The sequence below is a fragment of the Kogia breviceps genome, chromosome 3 (genome assembly GCF_026419965.1).
Source record: "Kogia breviceps isolate mKogBre1 chromosome 3, mKogBre1 haplotype 1, whole genome shotgun sequence".
Classification (NCBI taxonomy): domain Eukaryota; kingdom Metazoa; phylum Chordata; class Mammalia; order Artiodactyla; family Physeteridae; genus Kogia; species Kogia breviceps.
The window spans coordinates 100,233,917-100,255,967 of record NC_081312.1 but is presented as its reverse complement, the minus strand read 5'-3'; the positions used below and the strand labels follow the sequence as shown (position 1 = coordinate 100,255,967).

Genomic DNA, 22,051 nt, shown 5'->3' with positions numbered 1-22,051 from the left:
TTCCTAAGTAACATAAAACTTTACCAGCACTACAGTTTTGCTTTCTGCATAAGTTAACAGGCCCAATATAACAAATGTGCTCTTTCAGAAGATAAGAAGCAGAGCACTGATGCTTCACAGTATTTTCAAATGAGAGCCACGTTTATTTATAACTTTTCTAAGGAAAAAGTACTTTCTCAGATATACAGAACGCTTTCTAAGGCCAGATCACCTCTAGGAGTGGTGGGACCATCTGTGTGAAGGCTCTGGGGTTTGACAGCCTGCAATACCTTGTAGTTGGTGGGGTCATAAGTCAGTGCATTTCCAAGATGTTCAAATGCCTTCTGGTAAATGCCGAGCTTGGGAAAAAGCAAAAGCCAGATAATTACATGGGGCGGGGGAGAAACGGTAGTTAAGGAGACTGGCCAACCACACCCTCATCAGACAGACCCTGACTTTTCCGGGTTCTTCGGACAGAAAAAGAGCTACAGATAGGGATTCTTAAAAAAGGAAATTAAGATCTCCACGTTTGTTTTCCCTCCTGTTTTGTTGATTTGTCCCCTGATAAGGTCAAAGTAGCTGTTTGCCAGGAACGGCCTCTGCCACACTAGTGCTGCTCCACCCAAGGCCTCTTGGCAGGAAATGGGCTGGTTCTCCGCATCTCCCCTGGGGCCAGCCTCCCAAGCCAGAGCCCCGGAAGGCCCAGGGTTAAAGCTCCTTTGAAAGAAGACTGAAACAGACGAAAAGGCCACCACAGAGGCAGGGCTGGAGGCAGGACCAGCTAAGAGGGGAACCTGGGGCACCGACAGGTGTGTGGGGCAGGGAAGAAGCCCTGAGGGATCCCTGGGTCCCGGGGCCTCAGGCACACACAGAAGAGCGATGGGGCCAAGAGAATCCCACCCACACTCGGGAATGTGGAGGGGAGAGGAGACTTTTTATTCTAGACAATGCTTTCCCTTCTCTCTTTTCTAGAGGACGTGGCTGGGAGAAGGAAAAACAGAAATGGCCTTTGCCCCAAAGCCCTAGCGGTACCACAGCTTCTCCTCCCACCACAAAATGCCAGCCCCTCTGACCCCAGTTATTTCTCATGTGTTCTTGCATTGGTTGGATAAGAATGATAATTGCACTAGGCTCAAACAGATTTATTTGCTTCTGATTTGAATGCTGAAAATTAATTCCTTGAGCAGACAAAGAATATCAGATGCAGAGAGTAAAGTTCATGTCCTTCTTATGACCTTTAGTAAGTTGTGTTAAAGTAAAAATGCAGGAAAACCACAACACACACAAACCCAAAAGCACTTCTAACGTCAACGCATGGATGAGTAGAGAATTCCTCTTACCTGGAGGTAGAGTAATCCTAAAGTTGTGAGAAGTTCCGTATTTTCTGGGGAGAATCTGCAACACAGAGATGCTCAGAGGGGCACAAGATGTGTATGAGAGACACTAAGATACACACATAGTAACTCACCCCCGTGCACTACGTGAGACACCACTGCACCTCCCACTCCCCGCAGGAGCTCTCAAAGGGATTTGGGAATTTCCTTCCAAAGCAGGTCACCTCAACCCTGGCTACAGGGAGGATTGCTCAGCAAGAAAGAATGGGACTTGGAACCCAGACTTCTTTCACAGGACCTTTTCTTAGGGCCAAAGTCCTTAGAAAGAACCTATGGAATATTTTGTGCCACTGTCTTGATTACACTGATAGAATTCAAGAATAATGCCCTATAAAACCAAGTCAGTCTGGAACACACACGGTTTTAGCCCTTTCCCTCTTGTGAGATTTTTTTTCCTGTTCTCACTGCACTCAATGCCAGCCAGCATAATTTCCCATGTAATTTAGGATCCCAAGGCCTCTAATGCTTTGCTCTCCACATTAAACAAAAAGCCATACTGAACAGCCAAACTAAAGAAGGAAGACAACACACCCACTCTAGGAAAGAATTAGCTGTTGGCTTTGTGGAGTAAACACCGGCTTAAGTAAAAGATTATCTGCCTTTCCAATCCCTCAATGATATTTGTCTTGTCACAAAACGAAAGCAACACTGAGCTCACATATCTGACTACAGGATCACCAGACAGCTTCAACAGTGAAAAAGACAGAAGGTGAAGAACAGTGTCTCCTGTTTCTAAGGAATGAGGTAGGGTGCTGGTTACCTATGGGGAGACCAGAACCACAGGGGCCAAAGCCCCAGCCCAGGGAGGCCTGAGCTGGCCAAGAGAGCTTACTCAGTTCAACTGAGTATTCACCCTTCACTGTCTGCCATTAATACCCATCCTGATCACTTCCTCACCCAAAGCAAGTAAGTAACTTCCATGATTCTGGTGGGTGTCCATCCCCCCACCAAAACATGACTACTCTCTCCAAAGCTGTGGGTTATAAACAATGGTTTCTATAATCTCAGTGAGGCTCCAAATGCTCAGCTGACCTCTTTTCTCCTTTGAGAATTTCAGTGACTCAAGTCCTTGACCAGCCACTAGAAGAATGTGTGAGCTAATGTAATTTATGTGAGCTAATAAGCTCAAAGAGCCAACTTACAGAATGCAGGGGTCAGGGATCAAAGCTTCCACCCAGCACCAAAAAGACTTTAACATACGCTACATGGCCTCCTTCCTACTTGTCCATATAAACTTAGCCTCTTGAGGACAGAAGTCTCTTTTGTAGCTTAACAAACCAAAGGATTTTTATGTCTTTTCAGATATAAAATATGGTTGAAGAAAATTCCAAAAGCAGTGTTGTGACTAATATAACCAGAAAAGTTACTATCATGGTAGAAGACAAAGGTAATTAACAAATTAATAGAAATCTAAGTTTAGTTCAAAGTCTAATTATCAGGAATAATAGACTTTGTGGCCTTAAACCACAGATGAGACATTCTATTAACTGACCAAACAAATGAGACACTAAAGCATTTTGCTACAGCTCTCCCACTTAAAACAAACACGACAAGACCCCAGACAGAAAAGACAAGATAGCATGTGTCCCTAGAAAAGAAACGCAGAACACCACACTGGGAAAGCCTGTCAGTTATGTTTTCAAGTGGGGTTTGGCTGACCCTAATGATATTTTTCAAAAGCATGATATTGGTCTCAGGTTAATAAGGCCAGATCTTTATTACTCAATCAGGAGATTTCTCTCCCTAATATCCTGAAACACAAGATCTTTTATAAAGTTTAAAACCACAATGGCAGACTGCCAGCTGACTCCAAAATCTGCTCTCTCCTTCCTCCTAAGCACATCTGCCCACCTCCCTTGCAGCTAGATGTGGCCACCTCACTAATTTCGAACCACAGAATGTCAGCAGGAATGATGTGTGCAACTTCCTATTTATTCAGTACTTAGCTTCCTATACCACCTCCCCCGACCACAGCCTGGAGCACAGATGCTACAGTAAGTCAGCTGCAACCATGCAGGTGAAGGCAACAACCTAAGGAATGATGAGGAAGGAACATGGAAGGAACCTGGATCCCAGATTGATCTTGTGGAGCAAAGCGGCCCAGCTAGGCTAGACCAGCCACACTGATGGGTGAAAAAGAAACATGTCTGTCTTCCTTACTTAAGCAATCGGGAGCTCTAAACCTTAGCTTAACAGTTACTCTGGCTCCTACAACTCACAATGTGTAACCAATCACACGTGTTCTCTCTCAGACTTGGGAGTTCATGTTTGCTCCCATTTTTGTTTTAGTTTCTCGCTGCTCTAAAGGAACAGACACACTTACTCCACTGCTTTCTTATAGATTTCGATGGCCTTGTCCAAGTCTCCCTCCAGCAAGTGGATCTTGCCCAGCATAATGTAAGTCAGATCATGCCTGTTAAGATGTAGGGCATTGTGCAACTGGTCTTGTGCCTAACAAGATTAACAGAGTAAAGAGAACCAGATCACTACCATGAAAGGACAATGACCTTGTATGGCTAATGTAAAGACAGAGCTCCTGCCATACTAATGTAGGAATATCACATTTCAGCAAATGGCCCACTACCCAAAAAACTAAAACATACCCAACCGTGCTTGCTCATAGGACAGCTGGCAACATGGAGTGTCTGCCTCTAGAGCCACTTGGGAGGCTTGTACAGATGATTAAACTTTTTGAGTGTTTTCTGCTTTTTGATATTCACACCCATGACTCATATTTTATAAGTCAAAAGGGATATCATGGTCTGCCCCAAACTCGACCCCAGCTGCACCGCTGACCAACTGCACACCCTTCCCCAGGACCTCATTTTCCTCACCAATATTTTGATGAATGAATGAATCCTCATTTATTCATTCAACAAGTATTCATCGAGTGCCTGTTGCTCTAGGTACTAGTATACAAGAGCTAACGCAAGAGCTTACTAGTATACCAGACCTAACGCAAGAGCTTATGTCCTTGGAGATGATGAAAAGGGTTTCATTTAGTCCTTCACTGATTCAACAAGTATTTCTATAAATGCCAAGTACTGTATTTGCTTAGCCTGTAGGCTTTATAGTAAAATCTAAATATAATGCTTCTCCTCCATACAAGTCTGACCAAAAACCAATTCCACCTCTCCCTGGGCTCAGAATAATCCTGTGAATAGCTATGTACTTACTTGAAATATCCTCTGAAGAGAGAAAGCTCCTAACCAACTATGTATCACTGAAGATCTAGATCTTCCCAGAAAACCTAAGGGACCCACTAAATATGTATATTTTATTTACAAAGTTATAGGTATTATTTATTTTTATATATCTCACAGGAGCAAAGGTTATTCTCATACCTCAACTGCTGATGTACAGGTTTTTTTTCATACCCCTGAGGGATTGATTAGGTTGCATCAGTTTACAAATTGATATATATTAAACACTGTCAAATGGGTATCAACTAATTCAGATTCTCAGTCCTGTCAGCACTGGCAAAAGGAGAATAAAACTTCATAATCACTAAGTAGGAGCTTTATGAAGGAAACTTTACCCAACCCCACTATCATTAACTTTTAGAGTTCACTATAATTTGGTCTATCCCTCAATTAGGATATATACATTTTTTCCCTTATCTGAGTACCAGGGTAAGCACAAATATTTTATCTGATGTAAGAGCCTTAGGCACTACAGCCTAATCACAATAAAATATACAAATGAAACATAAAAATCTCACACGGAAAATAACCTTAAAAACAAACTCTCAGAAATCAAATCTATTTAAGATTAAAAATTCATTTCCAATGACCTTAAAAACTAAAATCAGTTGCCAGTGGAGCATAAGATAGCTCACAAGGTCTTAATTACACTTTTAAGACTTACAGGTCCACTTTTTGATATCTAAGTTTTATTAAACATTTGGGTTTCCATTCTGGAAAATTAAACTAGGGGGTGGAAAATAAGAAGAGAAGAAGAAATCAGTTAGATTGCCATTCCCTAATAATATTTCTAGAATTTGTCACTTTCTTGTTAAAAGCAGAAAAAAAAACAGATGAATAGTGACAAACAAGAATAAAAATGGGGATAAATGTATACGGCAGTTTCAATTTTTACTTCTAAAACTCTGGGCAAGCAGTAGGAATAATACAAAATGAGCAATGGCACCTCTGTGACAAGTGTACCCTCAGTGAAATCCCCAGCCAACCCCTCAGCCACCACCACCATTTCTATAAATTACCTTGTCCAACTGTTTCAGGTAAATGTAGCAAACTCCTAGATTATGACAGATCTCCTACACACAAAAGAAAGGAAATCAACTTACTAAGTTCCACAGTAACTATTAGAGTGAAACAACAGGTGTCTAGAGATTATTATTGCTTGGCAAAATTTAAACTTTAAAACATGCACTATGGTTAATTTTTTACTTGAATCTTAAAACAGATTATAGGAGATAAAAGCAGAATAAACCAGTGATCTTCCTGGGTCTATTTAGTACCTTGGGGTGCATGCCCAGCCCATTCCTACACCTTTTTTCCTCTAAGAGCTACTCGCTGAACAAACCCTTTGTCCCGTCTTCTCAGAAGAGACTACCACAGCCCCTTCTCCAACCCTAAGGAGGTGTGTGTGTATGTCACTCAGAGTCCTTTTTCTAGGAATCTAGGAATTCACTAGGTGGTATGGACTTGGGGACTGACAGTGCCATCTGGAGGCCACTAGGATGGAATACATAGATGTAACTGGAGCCCATCTTCAGAAGACTACAGCACAGGTCAGCAAACACTGGCCCACCGGCCAAATCCATCCTCTGCCTTTTTCTGCAAATCAAGTTGTACTGGAACACAGCCACGTCCGCTTGTTATGTACTGTCTACAGTTCTTTCACACTAGAACTTCAGAGTCAAGTAGTTGTAACAAAGACTGTATAAATCCACAAAGCTTAAAATATTTACTAACCTGCCCTTTACCAAAAAAAAATTGCCAACCTCTGATCTACAGAAAGAAAATAAATCAAGCAGAAATGCAGAGAAGCTACCTTGGTTGCTGACTTCTTTCCAGTTCTAGTTCACTGCAAGACCAATCTATATTTCCCGACCTTGTGTTCTGTAAAATCTCTCCAACTCCCTTATATTAAACCTCCCTTTATTTAAGGCAGCTTTAGAGAAAGGAAAATGCAAGGGTGAGTAAACTGCTCCTGGGAAACAGTAAGGACCATCTTGTTAGTAGTGGGGAGGTGGAGAAGCACATTCAGACCCAGAAGTGTCCGTCTCAGAAGAAACATGAACCTTATAGGGCTCGAGAACAACTGGTTTAATGTTTTCCAAGATCCCCAACATAACAACAAAATAGGAATCAGTGATTCTATGCCAGACGTTTTTCATATACATTAATTTTCCCAGCAAATCTGCAACATAAGTATAACAATTCTGATTTCAGGGGTAAGAAAATGGAAGCTCAGAGAAGTTAAGTAGTTTGCCTAACTTACGACAAAAAGTATCAGCACTGGGATTTTTTTTTTCTTAGTTCTAAATCTTAAATTTCAACCATATATAAATGTAGACAGAATCACCATGTACTCATCATCCTGCTCCAACAATCATCCAATCCATAGACCCCCATCTCTCCCACTACTTTTGTAAGCAAATACCAGATAGTATCACATTTTATCCACAAATATTTCAGTATGTATTTCTAAAGGATAAGATCTCTTTTTTTAAGCTATCCACAATACCATTATCATACTTGAAAAAAAATTAGTAACTGCTGATACTGAATCATGTTCAAATTTCTGATGAATGTCTCACATTACAAAAAAAATTTTTTTCTCTTCAATCACAATCCAGGGACTTCCCTGGTGGTCCAGTGGGTAAGACTCGGCACTCCCAATGCAGGGGGCAAGCGTTTGATCCCTGGTCAGGGAACTAGATCCCACATGCATGCTGCAACTAAGAGTTCACATGCAGCAACGAAGATCCCACATACCACAACTAAGACCCGGCACAGCATGCATGCATGCATGCATACATACATAAATAAGTATATTTTTAAAAAATCATAATCCAAATAATTTCCACACATTGCAAAGCACTGGGATTTGAACTCAGGCCTGTCTCTAAAACTTGTATACCAGACTTCCCTGGTGGTCCAGTGGTTAAGAATCCGCCTGCCAGTGCAGGGGACAGGGGTTCAATCCCTGGTCCGGAAAGATCCCACATGCCACAGGGCAGCTAAGCCCGTGCACCACAACCACTGAGCCCGTGTTCTAGAGCCCACAAGCCACAACTACTGAGCCCATGTGCCACAACTACTGAAGCCCACGTGCTCTGGGGCCCACATGCTGCAATTACTGAAACCTGTGCACCTAGAGCCCGTGCTCCACAACAAAAGAAGCCACCGCAATGAGAAGCCCACGCACCACAACAAAGAGTAGCCCCCGCTCACCACAACTAGAGAAATCCCACAAGCAGCAACGAAGACCCAGCTCAGCCAAAAAATTTTTTTAAATAAAACTTGTATACCTTCTACTTCATCACCCTATAAAAATATACACAGGGAGCTGGAGAGGAGAAATGTAGCCCTACTTGTCCTTTAAATGTACTGGAAGGTAACTAACCCATAACCTTTTAAAATCATTTCTCAAATATATTATTTGAGAAAGCAGTAGCAATATGCCTTAAACAAACTGGCAACCAAGAAAATTTTTGAAATTTGAAAATGAAACTAGAACAAATCAGAGTTAAATCCTGTCTTTCATGGCGTTAGAAGATGCAGCAGACATCCTGCAAGGGCAATTGGTACAGTGGAAAGATCACAGGCCTAAAGTGAGGAATCCTAGATTCTAGGCCTGAATTCTGGCTCTTGTGCTGCCACTACCTCACTGTGTGCCCTTCAGCAAGTCACTCCATCTCCCAAAGCCTCAGCTTCCTCATCTATCAATACGGGAAATTCTCCCTACTTAACAGCTGTTCCACAAGTCAAATGAGATCACGGTGGGAGGAATTACTATTCCCCTGCTGCGGCCAGAGTGTGGAATACCCTGATGAGTCGAAGAAAGTAGGGCTACAAGGTTTGCTACAGGCCACAGGCACTCATGAAGCTTGTAGGGCAGAGACTGGCTGTTTGGGGAATGACCACCTCTGCTGGCACCAATGGACTGGTTATCCCAGGTGAGTCAGTAATACCAAATGAGCTCTTTCAACCAACTGGACAAACTGAAAGACATTCTCCATTCCCCCTGTCCTGTCCCTGAGCTCTCCTGTCTCACTTCCTCTCTGTCTCCAGCTATGGGCTCATGTTCTCTTCAGCTCAGCCCTTCAAACTGTTTTTTCCAGGATTCCATCCTCAGCTTACTGCAGAGTGAGCTCATCCAATTTCATTGTTTTAATTATCACCTTTAAGTTGTTGACTCCAAAATGTGTATCTGTAGCCCAGAACACTTGAGTTTCAGATTTCTATATCTGGCCATGTATTGGATACATCTCAATTTAGATATCCTACCAGAAGGTACAATTCATCATGTCCACAATCTTCTAAAAGACAGGACTTAACTCTGATTTGTTATCATCACCCTCTCCCAAAACTTGCTCTTCTTCCTTCCTGTATTTCCTATTCTAGTTGATTGTCCCATAAACCACCAATCCATCTTTGCAACTGCAGCCCAGAGCCTGGCACATAGACGTTCATTTGTTAAAAGAAGGACTAAGTGAATGAAACAGCAACTCAATTTTCCTTTATCTGTAGCTTTACTTTGGCCTTTGGCTATAAAATACTCAATGGCATAAAGACTTAAACATCTCAGTCTTTAGACCTGCAGAAGAAAAGTGACTGACAAAAATAATAGTGCTGTGGGACTTCCCTGGTGGCACAGTGGTTAAGACTCCACACTCCCAATGCAGGAAGCTGGGGTTTGATCCCTGGTCAGGGAACTAGATCCCACGTGCATGCCGCAACTAAGAGTTCGCATGCCACAACTAAGGAGGCCACGTGCTGCAACTAAGGAGCCTGCATGCTGCAACTAAGACCCAGTGCAACCAAATGAAAAAATAAATATTTTTTTAAAATAATAATAATGATAGTGCCATAAGAACTGCAGGGAAAACCCATGCTAGCTCTTTCTACTAATCAGTCTAATCCTTCACTCTTAGATATGTCTTTCTAAGAATCATCAGATATTTTGAAAAAACCAATAGCATGAAAAAGAAGAACCAAAACAGAGGAAGAAAAAGATAATTGTGGAAAGCAGAACAGAACTTCAAAGGGTCAGAGACATGGAGAGGCTGCTGCAAGAAAAGACAAAGTTCTTAGAAATTAAAAATATAATTACTGAAATAAAAAATATTGAACAGGTAGGCTAAATAACAGAATGTGAATATAGCTAAAAACAAGTGATCTGGAAGACAAGACTGAGGAAATGTCTCTGAATGTACAGCAAAGACAAGGAGGTAGAAAATATGAGAAGCAAGTTAGGAGACAAGTAGAACAGGTACAGAACATGTCTGACAGAGTAGAAAACAGTGTGGCAAATGCTGCTAGTTATTTACCTAACATTCACTCTCTCTGTTTAACCTACCAACAGAACCCTTATTTTGTTTAGAGTGACAATATATTTCCCAACCTTCCTTACAAACGGGGTAGTTGGTGTGATGTAAGTGAAAGTCAGTTGGGGATTTCTGGGAAAATTATACTTCTTTGATGAAGGTTATGTCCTTTTCTCTTTGTTGCTTCCTCTTTCTCCCTACCTAGAATGATGATGTGATGTTAGAGCTGCAGCAGTCATCTTGTAACCACGAAGAAAAAGCCTCAGCATTGACATCGCTGGACCACCAAATCAATGTCGGCAACTACTTACCTGGATTTCTTGTTTCATAAGAAAAAAATAAACTAATTTATAAAGCCAATGTTTAATAAAACGTTTTGTTGCAGTTACACACAGTCCCTAACTGATACAAAGAGACAATAGAGAGGAAAAAATAATCAAAGAACTACTCAAAAAAAAAAAAAAAAAAAAAAAAACCTTGCTGACCCAAAGAAAGGCAAGGATCTTCAAAGTCTTCAAAGAAAGAGCCAACTGAATGTCCACAGATAAGGGGGATAAAAGAGAAAAGAAACACATCTAGACAACTATTACTGACATTTCAGAACTCCAATGATAGAAAATCCTCAAAGCTTCTAGAGAGGAAAGTGGGGTTATCAACAAGAATCAGACTAGTAACAGACTGCTCATCAACAACACTGACAGCCAGAAAACTAGGCAGCAATGTCGGCCCAGTTACGAGGAAACATGATTTTTGATCTTATACCCAGCCAAATCATCGATCAAGTGTGAGGATAAAATAAAAACAGTTTTGGCATGTAAGAATTCAGTAATAATAACAAAAGATAGCCATATGATAAATGGAACCATTAGCATGTCACTAATAACAAAGTTGCCTACTTACCCAATCTTTCTGGTTAAGTTTAGCTGCTTCATTATATACTTCAGTGGCAGCTTTATGTTTTCCCAAAAGAAATCTGGGGAAGAAACACATTTTCTGTGACTATTAACGCAAAGCTTTTACGAGACTATAACCCCACTAGTCCCACATCTGACTCATGCTCCAGCCAGCAGAGAATTTGGGACGCCTCTTCCCTGTAAGCTGGCTGTGCTGGTTTAGCCAGTGAGGCTGCTGCACACCAACAGCAGAAGCTCTCTTGGTAGGGACAGAGTTGGTTCCAAGGCCTTGGGCCCATTCTACACCAATTTTAGTGAAAGTCTTCTGTAATTTATTTTCTACAATGTACTACAAATGTAGACCAAAAAAGAAACAAGCCAAAGTAATTACCATGTTAAACAAAAACTGCCACAATATTTCATCATGATCTATTAGGGACGGGCCCTTCTCTCCCAAACTAAGTCTCTTTCCTTGATCCTGGATCACCATTCTGGAGACACAGGGGAAAATCAGCCTCTATGCAAAGACAGTGCAGGTTATGAGTGACAATGTAGGTAAGAAAGTGAGAGTGGGAACTCCACAGAACACTTTACTACTCTGGAATAGTAAAGCTATTAGTACTTAACAGCTGATAAAGCCAATGGAGGTTGCCTGCATCCAGGAACCTTCAGGGCATTCACTCAACAAACACTTACTAAAAACCTACTGTGTATCTAGTATTATGCTAAGTGTTGGAACAATAGGTGAGAAAAATTCCAAGGGCTGCCAATAGATTAGAGTACTTGAGGCACAACATGTTCCTATTTATATGAGAAACATTATTGGTGTTCCCCCATCAAACGAGAATATACAGTGTTTGAAATACTCAGTTCCTTTATACTAGTTATCTCATTTTCTCAAATTTCAAAATTAATCCACACTCTTCAAAGTGAATCTATTATACCCATTGAGCAACCCTCCCTCTATTTATCCGGCTGCCAGAAGCAGCTCCAGCCTGAGAATGCACTTTACATTGTTCTCTGTCAGTGCCCTAGGGCCTCCAGGCTGCCAATACTCACAAAGATCTGGCCACCTGCTTGAGGTTATCAGCAGACTGAGGGCTGAGAACAGCACACGTCTGAAAGAGTTCTAGGGATTCTTGGATATTTCCTTCCAGGCGAAATATCAATGCTGCCAAGAAAGAGAAAACACAGAAAATAAAATCATGTTCTAGGAAGAATGGAGCCTGACATCTGAAAAACTGGAGAAGAGGGAGGTAGGAAATCATATCAAAGAAATCCTTTTGATAATTGTGTCTCTAATACAATCAGATATGATTTCAGATGGATTGAAACAAGCAGCAAAGTTGTTGATGAGCTAAAACCTTTTTTTAAAGGTATCTGGAATCTACCTATTATTCCTCCACTCCCAGCTTCCACCACGCAGATAATCGGGTGCCTTGTAAATTATCCCACAAACTCTTCACTATAAGAACATTCTTATAGCTCCTCATCAGATGCTCTATTTATCACGATAATTCCAACATGCATCTGATAGTTTTCAGAGAGTACACCCAAATGGGGCAAGTGCAATCAATAACTCACGTCCAACAAGGAGATGCTAGCAAAGAATGCAGTAATATTTCAGACTTGGTTTTCAGTATAGCAACCAATCAGAATCAATCATTTTTCAGAAGAATTTACATGCTTAACTACTATCAGGCACTATAAGTCTGGAACTTGTGATACTGGGAATAAAAGAGCATTATTTGGGCTTCCCTGGTGGTGCAGTAGTTAAGAATCTACCTGCCAATGCACGGGACACGGGTTCGAGCCTTGGCCCGGGAAGATCCCACATGCCGCCGCGGAGCAACTATGCCCGTGCACCACAACTATTGAGCCTGCTCTCAAGAGCCTGCAAGCCACAACTACTGAGCCCACGCACCACAACTACTGAAGCCCGCGTGCCTAGAGCCCGTGCTCCGCAACAAGAGAAGCCACCGCAATGAGAAGCCCGTGCACCACAACGAAGAGTAGCCCCTGCTCGCCACAACTACAGAAAGCCCGCACACAGCAACAACGACCCAACATAGCCAAAAATAAAAACAAATAATTTATTTTTTTGAAAAAGAGCATTATTGGGCTTCCCTGGTGGCGCAGTGGTTGAGAATCCGCCTGCCGATGCAGGAGACACGGGTTCGTGCCCTGGTCCGGGAAGATCCCACATGCCGCAGAGCAACTAAGCCCGTGAGCCATGGCCGCTAGGCCTGCGTGTCCAGAGCCTGTGCTCCGCAACGGGAGAGGCCACAACAGTGAGAGGCATACCGCAAAAAAAAAAAAAAAAAAAAAGAGCATTATTTGCCATGATGTCCTAGATATGTCAATATCTTACCAATTATGTCAGGAAAATTATATATTAATCTGAAGACTACAAATGCAATGAGTGGTAAACAAAACCATTCACTTACATCAAAGAGTCAAAAAGATAGTTCCTGGGAAAACTAAGGATGCTACTTTGGGCACTACAGAGTAAAATTCCAGTCAGTGGTTCCTATACTTGATTTCTGATGAATTTCAGTTATTCTGTTTTATCCTGTATACCTCTAGGCTTCTTCCCTTCATCCCGACTCACGTTACAAAAAAATCCCTAAGCTTTTCCTCATCTCTTCTAGCTTGACTACAAGGAACACTTCCAAAAGCCTCTTCTGGACCTGAAACTGCTGCATGAGACAAGGACCCTAACAACGGTTCTGAAAAACACTAGCTGGAAACTAGAATAGGGGTGAAGGATAGTAGCAAGTTTTTTTAAGAGAACTAGTCATTTCTGAGGTCAAATCCAGCACAATAATCGTGTTCTGATTTCAAAAAACAGTACTATTGAATAAGAGATTTGTGGAACGTTTACTTGAATTTAAGCATTTCGTAAGTTGTTTGATCTTTTTCCAGAACCTACGCAGAGTGTGCACTCTGCCAAGAAGAGAAGAAATACATGTCTTACCTTGGACATAGATAGCATATTCACATAACCCCTGAGTCTCCTGAAGCTGTTCTTTGATAACATCCTGAAAAAGAAAGAAACAATACTTCTGAGTAGTGGTTAAGTGTCTTCAAGTGTTTTTAAGAAAAGGTAAACATGGACAAGGAATACATGTAAGAAATCTACGATACTAATGATGACTAATAAAGTAGTTCATTCAGATTTTTTTTTAAATTTCAACTCTTGTTATGATTGTTTATTCTAGAACAGGGGTCAGCAAAGTACAGCCTACAGGCCAAATCTGACCCACATAGCCTATTTTTGTACAGGTCTCAAGCTAAGAGTGGTTTTTTTATTTTTAAAGGGTTATTAAAAAATAAGAGAAGATGAAGTACATGAGACACAGACTATCTGTGGCCTGCAAAGCCTAAAATATTTACCATCTGGCCCCTTACAGAAAAAGTTCACCAACTCCTATCTACACTCTAACTAGGCAGGCTAAGAAAACTATGAAAAGATTTCCATGCACCATTATAGATGCTAGGAGCTCTCTGATGAGCAAAGTACAGGCTCTACCTTTGTCCTATGATGGGCTAAGGCCAGCGAGCTATACAGCTGAGAGGGCAATCACCTGATTCTAACCTGGAGAATCAGGGAAGGCTTTCCAGGGTAAACAGTTTCAAATCCTGTGTTAGCAAGGGATGGAGGAAAAGCTGAGGTAGCCCAGAAAGTCAGAGAGAGAAGGGCTTCAAACGCCATGCTAAAAAAGGTCGAGAGCAATGGGAAAATCGTGATAAATTTTAAGTGGGAAGTAACCAGATTCTATTTGCTCCATTTTTGGAATGTTGTGGAAATAGATGGAAAGGAGGCAAGATTAGAGGCAATGCTGGCATAAGAACTCTAGTGGTTAATTTAAATAAAAATGACAGTGTGGGGTTGGGGGGGGAGTGGACAATGTCTTGAGATAGTAAGAGAAGGATCTCCAGAACTTGATGATTATCTATATTATATTAGGGAAAGTCGGTCAGAGGATTCTGACACAGACAGCTGGGTGAATGATGGTACCTATCCCCGAGACAGGGAACTGGAGAAAGAACAGGTTTGGAAATAAGAAGATAAATTCAGCTACAGAAAAGATGAATTTGAAATGCCTGGGAAGCATTCAGTACGCATCTCTAAGATCAGGAAGAAGTGTGTGGAATGAGCAGAGACAGGAGTCAAGGACAGAACCTAGAAATAGCCCCAACTCTTAAGAAAAAAGCAGAAGAAGAGAAGCCAAAAAAAAAAGGAAACAGAGAAAGTGGTCAATAAAGGAAAAGGGAAATAAGAAAAGGATAATATCACAGATGAAAAAAAAATCTTTCAAGATCCATACTGGAACATTGCTAGTTCTTTACATTGTCATAGGTACAAACGTCACAGGTATAAAACTACAACCTTAAAAGCACTACAAAGCTCCGAATGCCAAAAAACTAGAATACCAGGGATATATTTTGCACGATGATACTATTCTCTGCCAGCAAGTAAGTAACGTATATACTAAGTTACCAAAGATACAGTTTAGAGAAAATACAAATGGTTTTAAAATATATAAAGGACCAAGCTCACCACAGTAAGAGAATTATAAAACTCATTGAAATACCATTTTTCACCTATCCAGAGATCAAACAGTTAAATACTATGCCATATTGAACATCTGCTCTCCACCATGAGACCAACAAGTCCCAGACAGTGGCTGCTCCTTCAGCCAAGACACATGGAGCACCCTTGAACCTGACACACAGCCTGTGGTCAAACCCAGCCAACCTACAGCCAATCTGAAGGCCCATGAGTAGTAAGTATCTGTTGTTAGAGGCCACTGACATTTTGTGGTTGTTTCTTAAGCAGCAATATCATAGCAAAAGCTAACTAATACACAAAATGCAGAGAAATGAGATTTCATACATTTTTAGTGAGAGCTAAACTGTCACACAAACTTTGAGCGACAGACACAGTTAGCTGCCTAACCAAAGCCTGCCTCTCATGTTCTCTACCATTGGCCTCTCACCTTGCATGCTTCATAATCCTTCCGGATATAGTGGAGATGTATCAACCAGTTCTGCTTCTCCAAAATAGGAAACTCTGGAGCTGGGTAGCATATTTTGACAAAACAAACAACACAGTCATTGTTAGGTTTTATCCTTGAGCACTGTCCTCAACTAACCACAAGCATACTGTAATATCACGTTAAATTCTTCATGCTGATGATCATAAGAATACAGTGCATCAAAAATGTGTGGATTATTAAATTAAGAGATACCTGTCCTACTATTACACATTGAACATATACTTCTGTTCAGTTTTGGTCATTTATAATGTCAGTTTCTCAACTGATAACTTGTCTGAAGAGAAAAAACAGAATCATTCTTTCCCTCTTTTCCTATCTCTCTCTCCCTGGTTTTAGAACATGAAGAAGATGACTTTCCAAAGGATATTTCAGGAGTGTTACTAACAAAATATACATACCATAGTTAATATCACATCTGATAGATCAGAGGACCAGAAATAGCTAAACACAGTCTTAGCAATAGCTCAAATGTGAAACATTATACTGTTGCCCAGGAATGAGAAGTCAACAAGGAGAAAAATATTTGAGCCACTGAAAATGATTCATGATACAGAAACCCTGAGTTACTATCCCTTTGAATTCAATTAAAATACAGGTAAAAATTCATTAAGAAATTATTTTTCTATGGTAAAAAGCATGACAAGTATTCACACCAACCTCAGAACAGTGGTGACCTCAAGGAAGAAAGAGGGAAGAGTAGAATTAGGAAGCAATAAAAAGGAGATTTCAACTGTTAAATGCTTTATTTATCAAAAAAATTAAAAGCTCTAAAGTATATATGGCTAAGTGTATTTATTTATTAAATCTGGCCTGTAAGTACACAGGTGTTTGTATTTTTTTATGCATTTTAATATATGCTTGTAATCCCTGTTTTGTTTTGTTTTGATGATCATTTTCTTTTTGTTGTTTTTGTTGGCCACGCAGCACGTTGGATCTTAGTCCCCAACCAGGGATGGAACCCGCACCCCCTGCAGTGGCAGTGCGGAGTCTTAACCACTGGACCGCCAGGGTACTCCCTGATTTTTAAAAATGTAAAAGAAAGGGTATAGCAGGGGAAGAAAGGGAAATGATTTGTAATCACTCTGTTCCAGAACCTTAGGCGATATATCAAAGGAAAACCCAAGACTTATATGTCCACAGTATGACGGGAAGGAAAAAAAGCTTACTGTGACCCAGAATTAACATTGCAGGAACACAAAAATTAAGAATGCTGCTTACTCTTTCCCAAGAATAGGGAACAGCAACAGAATCTGTGAAGTGAAATTATGACAGAAAGTATGTATATGATTTTATATACTGGAAGAAAGAAAAAAAAAGATAAAATGTTAATCAACTAACTCTTCATCTTCTGATTACCCACATTCTCTGAGACCACCCTTCTTCTAGTCAGCAAGGGCCTATGTGAGATTTTTCAATGACTTTTGTCTACTTCCTTCTCTTCCCCCAAGCCCCAACAATCATCAGATATTAGCCATTCATGTTCTGCCTAACTAACCACTTCCAAAATTAAATTTCCTACTAAAGACCACACAAATCACCAAGCTTAAAGATGGATGTGAGGGACTTCCCCTGGTGGTCCAGTGGGTAAGACTCCACGCTCCCAATGCAGGGGGCCCGGGTTCGATCCCTGGTCAGGGAACTAGATCCTGCACGCATGCCTCAACTAAGAAGTCCACACGCTGCAACTAAAGATCCCACATACCTCAACTAAAAGATCCCGCATGCTGCGAAGAAGATTCCACGTGTCACAACTAAAACCTGGCACAGCCAAAATTAAATAACTAACTAAATATTTTTTTAAAAACCAAAACAACAAGACAGATATGAGTGGGTGTGCATGTAATCTTGGATCAAGTCTCAATTGTATGGCCTACCTCAATGTTACCTACCCTCTAAAGCAGCAGTCCCCAACCTTTTTGGCACCAGGGACCAGTTTCATGGAAGACAATTTTTCCAAGAACCGGGGGGATAGGGTGCAGGGGTCGTTTCGGTAAGATTCAAGCACATTACATTTATTGTGCACTTTATTTCTATTATTACTACACTGTAATACATAATGAAATAATCATACAACTCGCCATAATGCAGAATCCGTGGGAGCCCTGAGCTAGTTTTCACTTGCCACTCACTGATAGGGTTTTGATATGCAAGCAATTGATTTATTATGGTCTGTGCAGTCAAACCTCTCTGCTAATGATAATCTGTATTTGCAGCCGCTCCCCAGCGCTAGCATCACTGCCTCAGCTCCACTTCAGATCATCAAAGCATTAGATTCTCATAAGGAGCATGCGACCTAGATCCCTCGCATGTGCAGTTCACAGTGCGGTTCCCACTTCTATGAGAATCTAATGCCACCGCTGATCTGACAGGAGGCGGAGCTCAGGCAGTAATGCAAGTGATGGGGAGCAGCTGTAAATACAGATGAAGCTTCGCTCGCTTGCCCACAGCTCACCTCCTGCTGCAAGGCCCAGTTCCTAATGGGCCACGGAATGCTACCGGTCCATGGCCCAAGGGTTGGGGACCCCTGCTGTAAAGGGAAGGAGACAACTGAATCCTTTGAGTTTACAATATCACTAAGTATCACTGCTTCCACAACCTAAAAGAAAATTTATAAAATGCAAATTTGAGTCTTCCCTATTATTACAATCTTACAATAAAAAATGAGGCATTTTTTGTGTTCCATGGGTGAAGAATGGAGGAAAAAAATGTTCAATTTGTAAAGTATCTCAAGGGCCCAGAGGCTCATGAAATGGAGTACTAGGGCTGAAAAGAAGGGAAAGCACCACCAAATTCAAGTGCCTAACAGTCATTTCACACTCCTGACGATACAGTTTGTCGAAAAGCTAAAAGAACTTTAGGCTCATCAAAGACTTTATAAATCATTTCAGTGCCCCATAACTGTCCTATTAACTGTGTAGTCTTGGGAAATTTAGTTTCCTCATCTATAAAATAGAGACTCAGGCTACCCTGGTGGCGCAGTGGTTGCGAGTCCGCCTAACGATGCAGGGGAAACGGGTTCGTGCCCCGGTCCGGGAGGATCCCACATGCCGCGGAGCGGCTGGGCCCGTGAGCCATGGCCGCTGAGCCTGCGCGTCCGGAGCCTGTGCTCCGCAACGGGAGAGGCCACAACAGTGAGAGGCCCGTGTACCGCAAAAAAAAAAAAAAGAGACTCATTCATTCATTCAATAAATATTCACTGTACCAACCACATGCCAGGCACTGGGGATACAAGAGCAAACCAAACTGGTTATAAGCTTTCAGGGAGCTTATAATCAGGGCAGGGGTGGGAGGTGCAGGTTTGGAGAGTGCTGGCAGAAGGGACAGATGATAATAAAATCTCCATTATCAGTGATATTCTTCTCACATTTAAATAGGAGAGTCAGGGGATAAAATACCCCACAGAGATGTGAAGATTGAATGACAATACATATAAAGAGGTTCAAGTACTGTCTACATGCTAACCCCTAAAGAAGCGTTAACTGTTGTTGCTGTTAGTTTATCATTATTATTAGTCATTTTCAAAAATGAGGAAATTCTGGATACCACAGAAATCCCTATGAATTCTGAATTTACAGTTAGAATTTTACCTGTAAATGTGTAAGTTGAATTTCTTGTATTCCAAATCATTGCTCATTCCAATTCCCCCTACAAACAGGGATACTTACTGGTTCTTAAATGCTTTCACAAGTATTATGAGAATTACCTATTAGAAAGGTCCTCTAAAAAAGAGAGGCATGTAAGTGCAAAGTAGAGCCTCCTCTATTTTACAGCAGAGCAAGGTGGTCGTCTCCCATGTTACACTTTAGTAAGAGTGTGTATTACCATGGAAGTCAGGTGACCAGCTGATGAGATAAAGACAAGGTAAAGCCTTTCAGTCATCACCAAGGCAGTGGGGGCAGAAGGCTGGCAACAATAATACTCCCTTGCCCTTCTCTTCTCCTGCCCCATTCCACTCTTTTGTGACACCTCTTTCTTTCTTCCTCTAAGGATGCACAAGACATATCTTAAACAATTCCATAACTGAACAAACATGACATCACAAGAATTCTTCCTCCCTGTAATTTGCCCTAGGTGCGAAATTCTCATAGAAATAACCAAAACTCAAAACTTTACATAAAACTGGTTAATGGTAGTGAACAGCCCTGGATATATGAATGTTGAGCAGAAAATTGTGCTTTGAATTTTTAGTTGAAAAATTTTCTAAAATGACTAAGGCTTTTGTAAGTACATTGTAAATGAACTCTTCTTTGGTAAAGGATCTCTTCCAGGACCAGAAGACAGGCAGCACATCAAATTTTTATATGTAGAAGTCCAATCTTGATTCAGTACCAGACTTCTATGGGACTTAGAGCAAGTTATTTAAGTCTCTGGGCCTCCATTTTCATGCCTATAATTTTCACTGGAAAATTACAGAAAATCTGAAAGTGATCATTCAATAAAATGTTAATTTCCTCATGTTGTAATAGGAATTATAACACTTTTCTACCTCAATATATTATTTGAGACATCAAAAGATATAACAAATCTTGAAAAGAATGTGAATGGAAGACATTTTTACTAGTATCGATTTGAGCTCTGTATCAGACAGGGTCTAACAAGGAAACCCAGAAACCACTTGAGGATTTAGAACAGAAGGACTTCAATGCAGTGAACAGGTGAGGGAAGAAATGAGAGGCCCAACAGGGAACAGTGATGCAAATCAGAGGTTAGCATGGGAATAAGTCACTACCACCTCTAGGCTGACGGAAAAAGGGAGGGAATGTATTGCTACCAGTATCCAAGGCTGAAGTTACCTGGAGGAAGCTGAAAACAGAATGGCCTGACTGGCAGAAGCAACAAAAGAGACGCTTCCCGAAACCACCCCACTCCGCCAACTTTCCAAAGCAGAGAGAAAGAGGGGAAAGCCCTGGCTTCTCCTACTTCCTACCCTCCAACCTCTCGCCAGTTCCTCTCACTTGCTAACCCAGCCAGAAACTGCTGACACCAGAGCCTGGGAAGGAATGAAGCCCATAAGGGTCAGCTGCTCACAATACTCAGCGGAGAAGGGAAGGGTGAGGAATGGATCCGAGGGCAAACAGGCCCAGGATCAGCAGAAATACCAACTCTGCTCAGGAACATAGATGATGATGGAGGAGGAGGAGGAAACTGGACTGAATCAGTAGTCACCCAAGGATCCGCGTTAGAAGATAACTTTAAAAAAAAATATTAAACTGCTACCTGTCAAACTTGTTTGCTTCTCATGAGCTCAAAATGGGATGAGGAAGAAAATATAAAAGTTCATATGAAAGTTCATTTATGGTTTTACTACATACCGTAGATTATTTTTACTTTCTCAAATCAAAACTTAATTATATTTTATCCTTCTTAGGGGTGCATGGGTGTGTGTATCCCCCATGTGTATTTATATATGATATTTTTATATATCTATATGATTTACTTATATCTATAATTATATAATATTGATATGCAATTTATATATATGTATTTGATATATATCTATATCAAAGTGTTTTTTCCCCTATTATAACACTGAATGTTCCCATGAGGCTAGTGAGTCATGCAATTCAGGTACTATTCCAACATTACAGATGAGGAAATTAAGACTCCAGAGGTTAAGTGATTTGCCCATACTCAACAACTAATTAATGGAAGAGGCAGGACTATAGCCCAGGTCCCCAAAGTTACTCGTTAAACTATACCAAGTTTCTGCCCCAACTGTAAATGACTTTCTAATTTTAAAATGTAAGTGTCTGGGCTATCAACTTAGCAACACAAAATTAATAATGATTTTAAAGTTTTTCTATTATTAAAAAAAAGCAGGGCTTCCCTGGTGGCTCAGTGGTTAAGAATCAGCCTGCCAATGCAGGGGACACGGGTTCGAGCCCTGGTCTGGGAAGATCCCACATGCCGCAGAGAAACCAAGCCCGTGCACCACAACCACTGAGCCTGCGCTCTAGAGCCCACAAGCCACAACTACTGAAGTCCACGCGCCTAGAGCCCGTGCTCCGCAACAAGAGAAGTCACAACAATGAGAAGCCCACGCACCGCAATGAAGAGTAGCCCCTGCTCACCACAACTAGAGAAAGTCCACGGGCAGCAACCAACACCCAATGCAGCCAAAAATAAACAAATAAAATAAATAAATTTATGAAAATAAAAGCAGAACAGGATTTTTAACATATTAAGGTAGCAATATTTTCAAAT

The 22,051-nt window shown here is 41.1% G+C and overlaps 1 protein-coding gene across 5 annotated transcripts in view; it reads right to left on the bottom strand.

The window, feature by feature from the left end:
- BBS4 (Bardet-Biedl syndrome 4) overlaps positions 1–22,051 on the bottom strand; it is a 61,830-nt gene that overhangs the window by 5,816 nt on the left and 33,963 nt on the right. For 3 of the 5 annotated variants that reach the window (XM_059055994.2, XM_059055996.2, XM_067029310.1), the window contains 8 exons: positions 15,788–15,867; positions 13,762–13,825; positions 11,844–11,955; positions 10,792–10,864; positions 5,596–5,649; positions 3,697–3,824; positions 1,320–1,374; positions 270–338 (listed from right to left, as the gene is read on the bottom strand). In XM_059055994.2, coding sequence (XP_058911977.1) covers positions 270–338; positions 1,320–1,374; positions 3,697–3,824; positions 5,596–5,649; positions 10,792–10,864; positions 11,844–11,955; positions 13,762–13,825; positions 15,788–15,867 — 635 coding nt within the window. Of the gene's footprint in view, positions 1–269; positions 339–1,319; positions 1,375–3,696; positions 3,825–5,595; positions 5,650–10,791; positions 10,865–11,843; positions 13,046–13,761; positions 13,826–15,787; positions 15,868–22,051 lie in introns of all 5 variants that reach the window. The other 2 variants (XM_067029309.1, XM_067029311.1) reach the window with 2 other exon arrangements.